Genomic DNA, 11,419 nt, shown 5'->3' with positions numbered 1-11,419 from the left:
CTTCAGATGATTATCTGGTATAAGTTTATATAAAAGAGGTTTCATGCTGTACTGGGTAAGTCTAGGGACATTAAAAAATAAAGAAATCACATACCCAGTGTGTATTACCAAACATAAAAAATGATGCTAGAGAATCACAAAAAAATAACATGTATATCAGGCATGGGCAAATTTTGGCCCTCCAGGTGTTTGGATTTCAACTCCCGGTCATTACGAATTGTGGGAGTTGAAGTCCAGAACACCTGGAGGGCCAAAGTTTGTCCATGCCTGATGTATATGAATGTTGAATGTTATCTCTTAAAATTAGGCTTTCCTATACTGATTTTATCCTTGAAGGACTTTCACAAAATTAAAAATGGTTTTAATCGTAACTGTACTGTGTGGAAACTGTGCTGCTTTCCAGATATTGCCAAACTCTCAGCTTTTTCCAACTCTATGTTGGCGGGCGCTACTGGAAGTTGCAGCTGAACAACTTCCAGTGTTTTCCAACATCTGGTGTAGTTGGACTCTTGAGGCAATTATGAAAATATGCAAAATGAACACTTAATGCTACGTAGTCTTTATTTCTCCTTTAACAAAATACACAAAATTCATCTATTCAGTCATTATCGTACAGGTATAAATAAATGTTCAGTATTCAAGTACAATCAAGTGCAGATATTCCTACGCTTCATGTAAACACAACCTATTTCTATTTCACATGCCTTTAGCACATCTGTTATGTATATAGCTCCAAAAAGGACAAAACGTACCCCTCAAATGCATTCCCTCAAAAAATAAAAGGATAAAAAGTGGCTTAAGTTTTAATTGTGATGACACTTTTGTACTGCATACCTAAATATCTTTTCTCCTGTAAACATCTAGATACTTAAAATGTATTCAATGCCTAAATATTATACAAAAACCCCAAACCCTAAATGTTATTCAACCAAGAATTACACACGTTCGGGCCATTTACAGCACTTGTTTGTTCAACGATCAAATAATACTACATTTTTAGATCACTCTTATGAAAAATACTCTGTTAAGCATGTTAACTTTTTAAAAAAAGTTTCCAAAACAAAAGGTAAGGATACCCTTGCTTGAATAGCTGCACATTCTGAAGTGTTTTAGGTCACCAAAGCAAACACAGTCTTGCAACACAATATTTCTTGTGCACATAGCTTTAAATTAACAGTGGGAGTGGCAGTTGGCGCTTGTGAGAGTGAAGACATATCAATGCCCAAAAGCAACCCACTTGTAACAACTGAAAGAATATTGCTTTAAAAAATTTATCAGGCACTTATTTTTCCACTACAGGTTCTTCCCTTTGGTCATCCGGAACAGATTCTGTGTTTATAACTCCAGTTTTAGTTTCACTGGTTAGCTGTTCTATCTCTTCTGCTCCAATTACATCAACACTATGTTCTTCAGTAATCAAAGCTTCAACCTTTTCCACGTCTGCTTCAGGAGGTGGGATGGCTTCATCTATATGTTCTGCAAGACACACAGATATTTGATTACCAATGATATGATTTCCATAGAATTAACTTAGCAGTAAAACTCTAAAATTTGTCAACATACTTTTTTCAAACCTTTCCACAGCTTTTGAAAGCAATACAGACTATCTACAACTGGATAATTATCTACAACTGGAAAATTTCACTAGATTTCTAAGTGAGGTTTAGAAAATAAGCTGTAAAGAAATGGGCAATGTTAAATGGAAGGGCAGAAAGTTGTCTTTCATTGTGGTTTTAGTATAAAGGAGGGGAAAATCCTTATCTGGAACAGGTGCCAATTTTGGCCAGTATCAACTACTGCTACAGCTGCTCCCAGCTATGGCTTAGCACTGTGACTGTGTCCTGCATGAATTGTCTTGTAACCTAATCCAATTGTTGGGATGTTAGATGAACAACTTGATAGAAATTTTTATTACTGTTTTGTTTTTGTTTTTTTGTCGTGTCAGGAGTGACTTGAGAAACTGCAAGTCGCTTCTGGTGTGGGAGAATTGGCCGTCTGCAAGGACGCTGCCCAGGGGACGCCCGGATGATTTTGATATTTTATCATCCTTGTGGGAGGCTTCTCTCATGTCCCTGCATGAGGAGCTGGAGCTGATAGAGGGAGCTTATCCGCCTTTCCCTGAATTCGAACCTGCGAGCTGTCGGTCTTCAGTCCTGCCGGCACCGGGGTTTAACCCTCTGCACCATCTTGGGCTGTTGCTGTTACTGCTATACAAGATAACAGCAGCAAGGGTTACCTATGCTCAAAGTTGGAAAGACTCAATGATTCCATCACAAGACGATTAGCTTATGAAAATAAGCAAACTTGCAGAAATTGATAAACTCACTACATTGATACAGGTGAAATCTCTAACTAACTTTAAGAAAGACTGGGGGCCATTTATTGTGTTCCTCTAGCAAAGATTGGGCCAAATCTCAATCACTAGGTTTTTTAAAATATAACTGTATTATTATGTGGGGGAAAGGATGTACTGATGGTTCTTTTTCACTAAATGGATGTTGAAAACTGAGAGAAGATAACCACCAGACAGAGAACGTAGATTTTTTTTTATAGTTTGTACTTATTGTTGTTGTTTTTTTGAAATGTTTAGGATAGTATTATGTTTAGGGTAGTAGTAGTATTCTAGAAAAGGTATTTTAATATTTTGTTGTTGATTATGCTTTGTTTTTTGTAGGCTTGTATGAAGGTTTTGTTTTAATCTGTCTTAATAAAAAAATTAATCATGAAACCTAATCCAGTTGTAAGAAGGAACATTTTGAGTACTTCTCTGCTCTACCCAAAACAGTCCTTCTGGTTTTGTTCTCATGAACCTTTCCTTACAGTTACACACAAATGCAAGTATCTCAGGGACAAAGTGGAAAATCTGATGGTGCCCATCAACCAGCAAAATTGAGGCCAATTTGGTACTAGCAGCTTCCTTCCAAGGTGCTCTGAGGGCACAATACTACTTTTAAACACAACATGTTGCTAAGGGGATGAGGACAAGGAATTCTACACATGTATTTCTGGGGCATTTCAGAAAAAAGTAACATGTTTAGAACCAATTTTGAAATATATGTAAAATTTGAAATTTCATTTCAAGTCTGAGCAAGTCCTACACGCAGCCTTGGTTAAGTGACTAAAAACTGTCTTCTGGCAAGAGACATAAAGAATATTCACAACTTCTCTTATCTCCAAATGGAAAAGGTTTCTCAGTGTGTCTGGATATATTTCAAGACATTTTACACATTTTACAATTATTCTTTTGAATTTGGTGTACTTATTTGCAAAAATGTCATTTGCCTCATGTTATATTTTTGAGCAAAATATATTACTTTTAGCATAAAACCTTTTTTATATGAAAAAATGAATTTTTAACCATTTTGTTTTGCCAGTTTTTAACAAATGTTTAAAAACTATTTTCATATAAATTACTTTTCTACTAAAACTGTCCAGAAATGAATAATTGACAAATGCATAAAACCTCTCACCCCATGAACAGCTAGCTTTATATATTTTTTCCACACAATGTGACTGTTTGATATCAATCTGAAATAGGAGCATAATGGGTATGAGAGACAGAGATTAACTAATCTCCTCATGGGACCTTAACTCTTCCTCCTGAACACGGCTGGATAAATATACTAATTAAGACTACAGTGTAAGGCATCAGCCAACATTGGGATCCCAGTTGTACAGGGATTACCTAGGAGTTCTCAATGCCATCTTGTTTCTTCCAGTTCCCTGCAGGTCAAAAAATAGTGGCTAAGTTACACCATGAGCAAGATGACTTTAATTGCTATTTAGCCAGCAAAAAAAACATCCAGAAAAGTCTATTTTGCTACTGACATGGGTACATAAGGCATGCAGAACTGAAGGCTTTAAGTGAAGAAGGGTAATGTGGATTAAGAATGCTTCCACTAGTTAAGCAGCTATGTTTCTGTGTAAAATGAAGGTGGCTTCAAAGAAATGCAATCTGGCTCAAACAAAGGATGCATCTTGGTTTTAAAGGAGTAAAACTCCTGTTTTCATTGGAAAATTGGGAACGTAAGAGCAGATACTTAAATTCATAGCTTTTAAAAAGCGTCTTTCACACACTGCCATTGTAACTAATTCAATATTGTATGTTTGTGGACAGAAAAATGTTATTGTGACACCCAACCCCTTCAAAATTGTTTGTCTTTCCATAAGATGCATGATTTCATAATGCTTTTTTTCTATAAGTACTTAAATATGCAAACAATGCCAATGGTGAAACTTTTAGTGAAGAATGATTTTATTGATATTATCCCCGTTTTCCTCCAATGATCTCAAGGCAACAGATGTGGTTCTCCAATCCCCCACTTTTATCTTCATAACAATCCTTTGAAGTAGGATGCCTGGCCCAAGGGCACCCAGAGAGTCTCACTATGAGATCTGAACTTGAACCTATCAAGTCCCAATCTAAGACTGTAACTAGGACACCCCAGTTACTGTCAATAGATAGCTGCATCTGCTGGAGGCTGCTATGTTAAATTGCTGCCAATTATTCTTTGATTTCAATTCTAGGAGTTTCCGTAGTCTACCTCCAACCATGCATTGGTAGCCATGACAGGACATTTCTTCCCATCCCATCCCCTGCCCTCCCCTCCTCCTTGCATTTCTCAGCATCACCCAAAACCTGCTCCAAAGTGTATGTCTGGGTCTGGGGCTAGTTTTGAGGGTGCCTTGAAACCTCTCCTCATTCAAGTGACTTAAAGAATGGAATATCCCCCTGCAGTTTGTTATGGTACAATATTTTGTTTCCTTAAAACATGCCTTGGAAACCTGTAACCACACAAAAAGGTGACATGCATTTGAAAAAAACCAAAGCTGTCTTTCAGGACAAATACAAGAGCAAAACCAATAATCTGCATCAGCGACATAAAATGTTACAAACGTTATTTGAACAACATCACCCCACACAGCCTGTTCGATTCCTTCAACTAAACACAATTAAGTCTAAGATCTTGGTTGGGTATACTCTCAATAGACATTTTAAAAAAACTGCCCTGAATCCTACATTATGTGACCTACAGATATCTTCATTCTATGTTCTTAAATGGAGCATTAAATATTAAAACAGCATTTTACATTATATTCTTAGAATGTTGTATGTTCTTGTCCACTGAATATAAGATGCTTGCTGTATTTGTTTGCCTATAAAACATCCCAAAAGGAACTTTGTTAAATTAAATCTGACAATTTGCCTTTGAACTGCCCCCTTTTTAAACAAGTCAGTTTTATGAGATTTTCCTGCCCTCAGGAAAACAGCCAACCCAACATAACAAACAAAGGCAGGAACTTCAACTCCACCTCAACTCAATGACCTGCTGAAAACAATGAAATTGAACCACTCTGGGGCCCACATCCCTTAATTGTAGAGCATACAAGCTAATATTGATATAAATGTAGTTTATCAGTGGAGCCATGGTTAGATACAGAAAGAAATTAAAGGAAATATTAATTTTGCTAGGTGGCAAGAGAAGAATTCAGTTTACAAATCAAGAGTGATATGGAGTTCTTTTATAGCTTTAAAAAAACCCAAAATATAGAATGACACCCTTATCCACAGATAAAATATTCAGTTTCACTTATCCACACTCCAAAAAATACTCCCCCAAGAAAATATTTCTAGGTCTCTAGGTTCTCCAGTTCAATTCTACAGTATGCTACCATCCCAGGTATAGTTACAATATAGGGTTCACTATTATCCATTGTTTTCAGATATCCATGGTGGTGAGGTGTAGAGCGTGTGTTCCCCATACTCCCCATGGATAAGGAGCCACACAATACAATCATGCAAAGTAAGAACAAATGTGGCAAAACAAATCACAAGGTTGATCCAAGAAATCGTTCTCAAAAATCAAGAGGAAAGGAGATTTTTCTTCCCGTGCCAATGCACTGTCGTTGACTCTAGTCATGAGCAATAATGCTTGGATCACATTATGTCATGACTTAGTAAATTAATAAAGAGCCATTGGGGGTCAGGATCCTTCAGAGCCTTACATCAAGCAAAATGTAGAGGAGTCATACAAACCTTCAGTTATTTCAGTCTCTTGTAACTTCTCCTCCTCTGACTGTGGTGATTCAGGCAGGATCTCAGCTTCAGCAGGCTGCTTCTTTTCAGAACTGAAATCTGGGAGTCGTGGAGCTTGTGGTCTGGTTTTTCTTGCAGGGTTCAGGAAAAAGCAATAGGCACATCTAAATGCTGCACAAAAGTTTGATAAATGAATACCCTGTAAGTTCAGTCATCAATTAATGTCAGTGTACAAATGCTTCAACCTATGCTCACTGTCCATTTAGACGAGTGGTTCCCAACCTATGGTCTGTGGACCACTAGTGGTCTGCAAGAACTAAAATATGGTCCATGGCCTCACCGTTACTACACCATTGCAACAAGAGTGACTGGTCTCTCAAAACCCTCTTATAGTGCTGAGGCTTATTAAATATGGTTTTCTATGGGTGAGCAGATGGTGACTAATGGACGACATGTGTTCTGTATTAGAAACAAGAGCTGATGTGGTCTATCCAATGCAATTTTCTGAATCAGCACCACAAATAACCAAACCAATTCTAAAGTTGACTAAAACTGATTTGTAACCATTCTGGTACTAATGTTGGAGAATGGTCCATGGTTAAAGTGGTCTCTGGTCAAAAAAAGGTTGGGAACTACTGTTTTAGACCATTAACAAAAGGTAACAGCAACAACAACAAAAAATCAAGAGTTTCTTTTTTTATAGCAACTAAGTCCCTACTCACACTTGAAATACCTCCTACTTATTTTCATAAGCATTTTGGTTCTACTGCTCCTAGCTCAAAAGGGAACATAGCAACAGGAGTCCTAATAAGGGCTAGACTTAGATCTAGGCTCCTGCACAAAGCCAAAGCTATGACGCGGGAGAGGACATGTTGCTACTGGGCTAATAGATTTGTAATTTGCTTCTGGCAATATGGTATAACACATGGTCCTTCCAGGTCACCTGTGATGCTTCTTCTTGATTACCTCAACCCCCCACCAAAACTGAAAAGACAACAGCAATCCTGCTTATTGGATAATTCTCTAGAGCAGAGCTTTCCAAGCTGTGTGTCGCAACCCATTTGTGTCGGCTGCAGTGTGTATGAGTGTCATACAGTCTTAATGAGAAACCGTTGCATCTATGTGAAATAAGCAACACAGCATATATTTTAAAATATATAAAATTGAAATTCATGATAGGTGTCCCCATCGTTATTAAAATGTATGTATGTGTCTGTATTTCTTATAAGGCATTGGTTTAATTTCCAGTTTGCTAGTAAAACTGAATTACTGTGTTGCAAAACAAAATGTCTTAAAAGATGTGTCACCAACACGAAATATTTGGAAATTTCTCCTATAGAGTATGCAAATGTTAAAAGGGAAACACTACTTTGTAGAGCAAGTGGATTGATCAATTTCTAACTTCAATTCTGTGTGTGTCTGTGTACAGGCTATATGTGCGGAAAGAGAATATGAACACTCAGACTGCTTTGGCAACTGGGTGGCATAAAAATATGATAAATGAAAAATCACACATTTTACAGCAGTGTTCTGCATTATTCTCCCAGCAGCCCAATCAACAGCAGATGAAATATTTTAAAAGAATTTACATATGAAACCTCAAATTATGTTTTATGAAAAGAAAGTGTCTTTAAGTCCCGAGATCTGCAAGTTCTTCATTTACACCACATAACATATGAATTTATTTTATTTTTGGCAGAGAGCGTCAACTAAGATGGAAATATATTGTCCTGGAGAAATTGAGCTTATTTATACATACTGGAATTTGGGAGAAAAAACTAGTTGAGATCATTGACATGAATCTTACTCAATATTGAAATCTGCTTCCAAGCACAGATAATCCAATCCCAAAACACAAAGTATCACAAAATAAGAGAAACACCACCCCCAGCATATGCTAATTTAAGGCTGCTATCCAACACAAAGTTTCTGTTGTTTATATGCACAGCATGGCTATCATTATCTAACAGCTTCTAAGTGAATTTAGTGGGAGGAGAGGGAGGAAGGAACCTATTCAGAAGGATTTAAGCCAAACTTCAGCCACACATGTACAGATCAATGTTCTTAGTATATTTCAGCAGCAGTCTTAGTGCCTTGAAAATACAAAAGCACACTCTATGCACTGGTTACTGTGATGACCTCTTTTGCAAAGGCAAACAGGAGTGCTATATACACCCAAGTAGAACAGAAAAAACCTGCACTGCTGCTAATTTATCTCACATTACTTGCAGATAGAACTTTGTTTGCTGAGAGAAGGAAAAAGCAAACATCTGTCTTCAATGAAGAGCTGTGTGTCTGTCTTAAGTTATTGTCAGCCATAAAACTAAAGAACAGCCCCAGGAGTTTATTCCCACTCCACCTCTGATGTCTCCTCCAGATTTTGCTGGTAAAGCCAATTTTGTTAAAGTTCTGGTAAAGTGGGGACCTAGAAAAAATCTTTCAGAGTAGTACGAATATCCAAGAGCAGTCTATAAAAGCAAACATAGAAAACAACTTAATTCTACAGCCCAGTTTAGCACCCATGTTCTATGATATGGACATTACAACATTTCAAAAACATTGAGAATAGATTGAATGAATTTTACTAATTATGATAAAGACAACAAAATAAGGGCCACACTCCTGGCCAGAGTTAGGTGTATTTAAGCTTGATTTTACAGGATAAAAACACTTTTCTGACACATAACAATTATTTTACATTAGCAAAAAGTCTCAGTAAACTTTGAAGGAGCAAACTGCCTCTTCAAGCAGCAAAATACAGCCATTTATTCTCACCTAGTATTTTGAACAATTTAAAAAAGGTAGAAGTTGGAAACTTTTGATACAAAACTTTTTTTTTTGTAATCACGCTAATAAACTTTTTTTCTTACCAATATATTCAAATTCCTCCTTCAAAGCCATTCCATTGTGGGAGAAACACTGCTGGCAAATCAGCGCATACCTGTAAAACAAAATGTGACACTTTGAAAACATTGCTGTACCATTTAATTTAGGTATTTAAACATGTGTCTAGATTGCATGCTAGCAAGAGGGCATTACTATTCAGAAAGGAAGAGGGGAGCTGTGTTTCCTTGTTCACTGATTGTAGCAATTTATTCTTGTTTTCAAATTTTATCTACTTAAAGTTGGTAAGAGTGAAAGTAGAAGTAATGGATGCTGAAAAGGGGGGATGTCCAACAATGGCTCCAAATAACTGCTTGAACAAACCAACAATTTCATGATCTGGCTTCAACAATGGCATCTGATATAATAAAAGGTCCCAATACTAACCAAACTGTTAAAATTGGCAGTTATGATTTGCCGAACAATAGCCTGCTTATTTAGCAATCGTGATGCAGATTTTTTTGTAAATTATCAGGAAAACATACAACTAAAATTATGTGGTTGCGTATTTAACAATCAATCCTGTTGAATCCACTGCAGCTAAGGAGAGATGTACATTGTTGCATTCAAGAGCCCCCTTTCATATTACTAAGCCTAGATTCTGAAAAAAAGACAATGCTATCAGGTTTAAAAGCCATTTTGTGGATTGTTTTTAACTCTTCCCAAGAAGAAACTCCAGAGGTAATTTGAGAAGCAGCTTATTTTTATGACTTTGGAATTTACTATAAAGAAGGACATCTTACCTGTTTTGTGGCCCATCTCCAACTAAATATTCAACAACTCTATCTAATGCTCCCCTCTCTCGAGGAAGAATAGGTCTTGCCAGTGGAGGTCCTGGTGGGTGAAGACCTGAAAGACCAAAAAGAAAACAAGGGAACATAAAGACAAGTTGCACCTTAACAAGAAAGAAGCCTCCTTACATTTTTACATAATGTTCCTGCCCCCTGCTATCACACTAACAAAAAAAGGTCAAATGTCACCTTCTTTGAAGACAAAATTCTATGGTTCTAATCACACGATAGTTGTGTTACACAGTAAACTTTCTGGTACTTTAATGTTCCACCAAAGCTTTTCTATACCCAATTAAATCCACCATGTGATCCAAGGCCGAGCCCATATATTCATTCTCTACATGGTGTGCCATTTAGTGACCTGCAGATTACAAGGCAATGCTTGTGGTCCATCTGCTGAAGCAAGCAAAGTCTTGGTCCAGGATCTATCTGGACATGGGAGGTTTCTTTTGGCAGAGATTCTCCATTAGCAGAACAGGAGAGCAATCACTGCAGCTCACACTTCCCAAGTAATTAACTACTATTTGCAGCTTCCAAGGAAGGGGAGTCAAAGGGTGCAACAGAATAGTTTTAGCAAAACTTATTGCCTTCCCTCTACAATACTGTGTGGCCTCACCTAAATCTAACACATGTAAATAAACATACTCTCATGTACATGATTGTCTTTCATAAAGAGATAATCAAAAGCATAGTACCTGACTATTATAACTTGCAGGACATATACAACTTCCCTCAAAGTTTAGTCTTGCTATATATCCTCTAGTCGTTTGTAGAGATATAAATGAACCTTGCAGGGGAGTAAAGCAATGCTCATTAAGCATTTCTATCATACTGGATGCGTCAAAGAGGTATAGAAGTAATACACTTTGCACAGATCTATACAATGTTCAATAACTTAGTAGCATGGTTGGAGAGTCTGTAAGCTCTCCAGGTGTTAAAAAGTCCTAGGTTCAATTCTCAGTATCTCCAGACACAGCTAAGAAAGAATCCTGCCAGTCAGTGTTAATACTATGGGGCTAAAGAGACCTAATTGTCTGGCTCAGTATACAGCGGTTCTCTTATCTTCTGAGTGTTCAAGATCCATATTTTCCATGTTAGTAGGCAGATCTGAACACAATCTGGGCTTGAACCAATGATAGTTTGAACCAATGACAGGGTCTGTAGTGAAGGACGGCCTAGCTACCCTTAAGGAAGCATGAAACATGAAATCATGTGCCACGAGTATCTCTCCAGTTTCTTGGCAAAGGAACAAACCTTCCGACCATGCATCTTATCCCTCACGCTGATATGGACAACAGTAATTAATATGAACATCAAAAGCAATCATTGTGGCCAGTCTGGCCATTTCTGCAATGCTTGGCAAACTCTCAACTACCTGCTGGTTATTAATTTTTAGACATATGGAAGCTCTGTGGTAATACATGTTAAATTGAATCTCCTCCACAAAGTATAATGTAATGAAAAAATGAATTATCTTTTCTAGCTTAAAGATAATTAAGTGCACTCATATGCACTTCAACTGCTTTCCTCACAAGACAGGAAGAAATCTCTACACTAAGAAACTTGATTATTTTTATATAGCACTGTGTGTTGGCTGAAATGCCTGTCATGGATAAGTTATTCTTGAAATATCACACTGAGAACCACTGTAATTTCATCAAAAGTTATATACTCAGTGTATATAACTTTTGATGTATATAACTTTTGA

General features: G+C 37.1%; 1 protein-coding gene across 6 annotated transcripts in view; it reads right to left on the bottom strand.

The window, feature by feature from the left end:
• Window positions 1–538: 538 nt before the first annotated feature.
• The window catches only part of LNPK (lunapark, ER junction formation factor), a 54,185-nt gene continuing 43,304 nt past the window's right edge, over window positions 539–11,419 (bottom strand). For 5 of the 6 annotated variants that reach the window (XM_060779451.2, XM_067471398.1, XM_060779459.2 and 2 more), the window contains exons 10-13: window positions 9,664–9,769; window positions 8,908–8,978; window positions 6,038–6,208; window positions 539–1,476 (exon numbers count right to left, since the gene is read on the bottom strand). In XM_060779451.2, coding sequence (XP_060635434.2) covers window positions 1,283–1,476; window positions 6,038–6,208; window positions 8,908–8,978; window positions 9,664–9,769 — 542 coding nt within the window. In that variant the 3' untranslated portion in view covers window positions 539–1,282. Of the gene's footprint in view, window positions 1,477–3,685; window positions 3,724–6,037; window positions 6,209–8,907; window positions 8,979–9,663; window positions 9,770–11,419 lie in introns of all 6 variants that reach the window. The other variant, XM_067471404.1, reaches the window with a different exon arrangement.

Source organism: Anolis sagrei, chromosome 1 (assembly GCF_037176765.1).
Source record: "Anolis sagrei isolate rAnoSag1 chromosome 1, rAnoSag1.mat, whole genome shotgun sequence".
Classification (NCBI taxonomy): domain Eukaryota; kingdom Metazoa; phylum Chordata; class Lepidosauria; order Squamata; family Dactyloidae; genus Anolis; species Anolis sagrei.
This window is presented reverse-complemented; position numbering and strand designations above follow the sequence as displayed.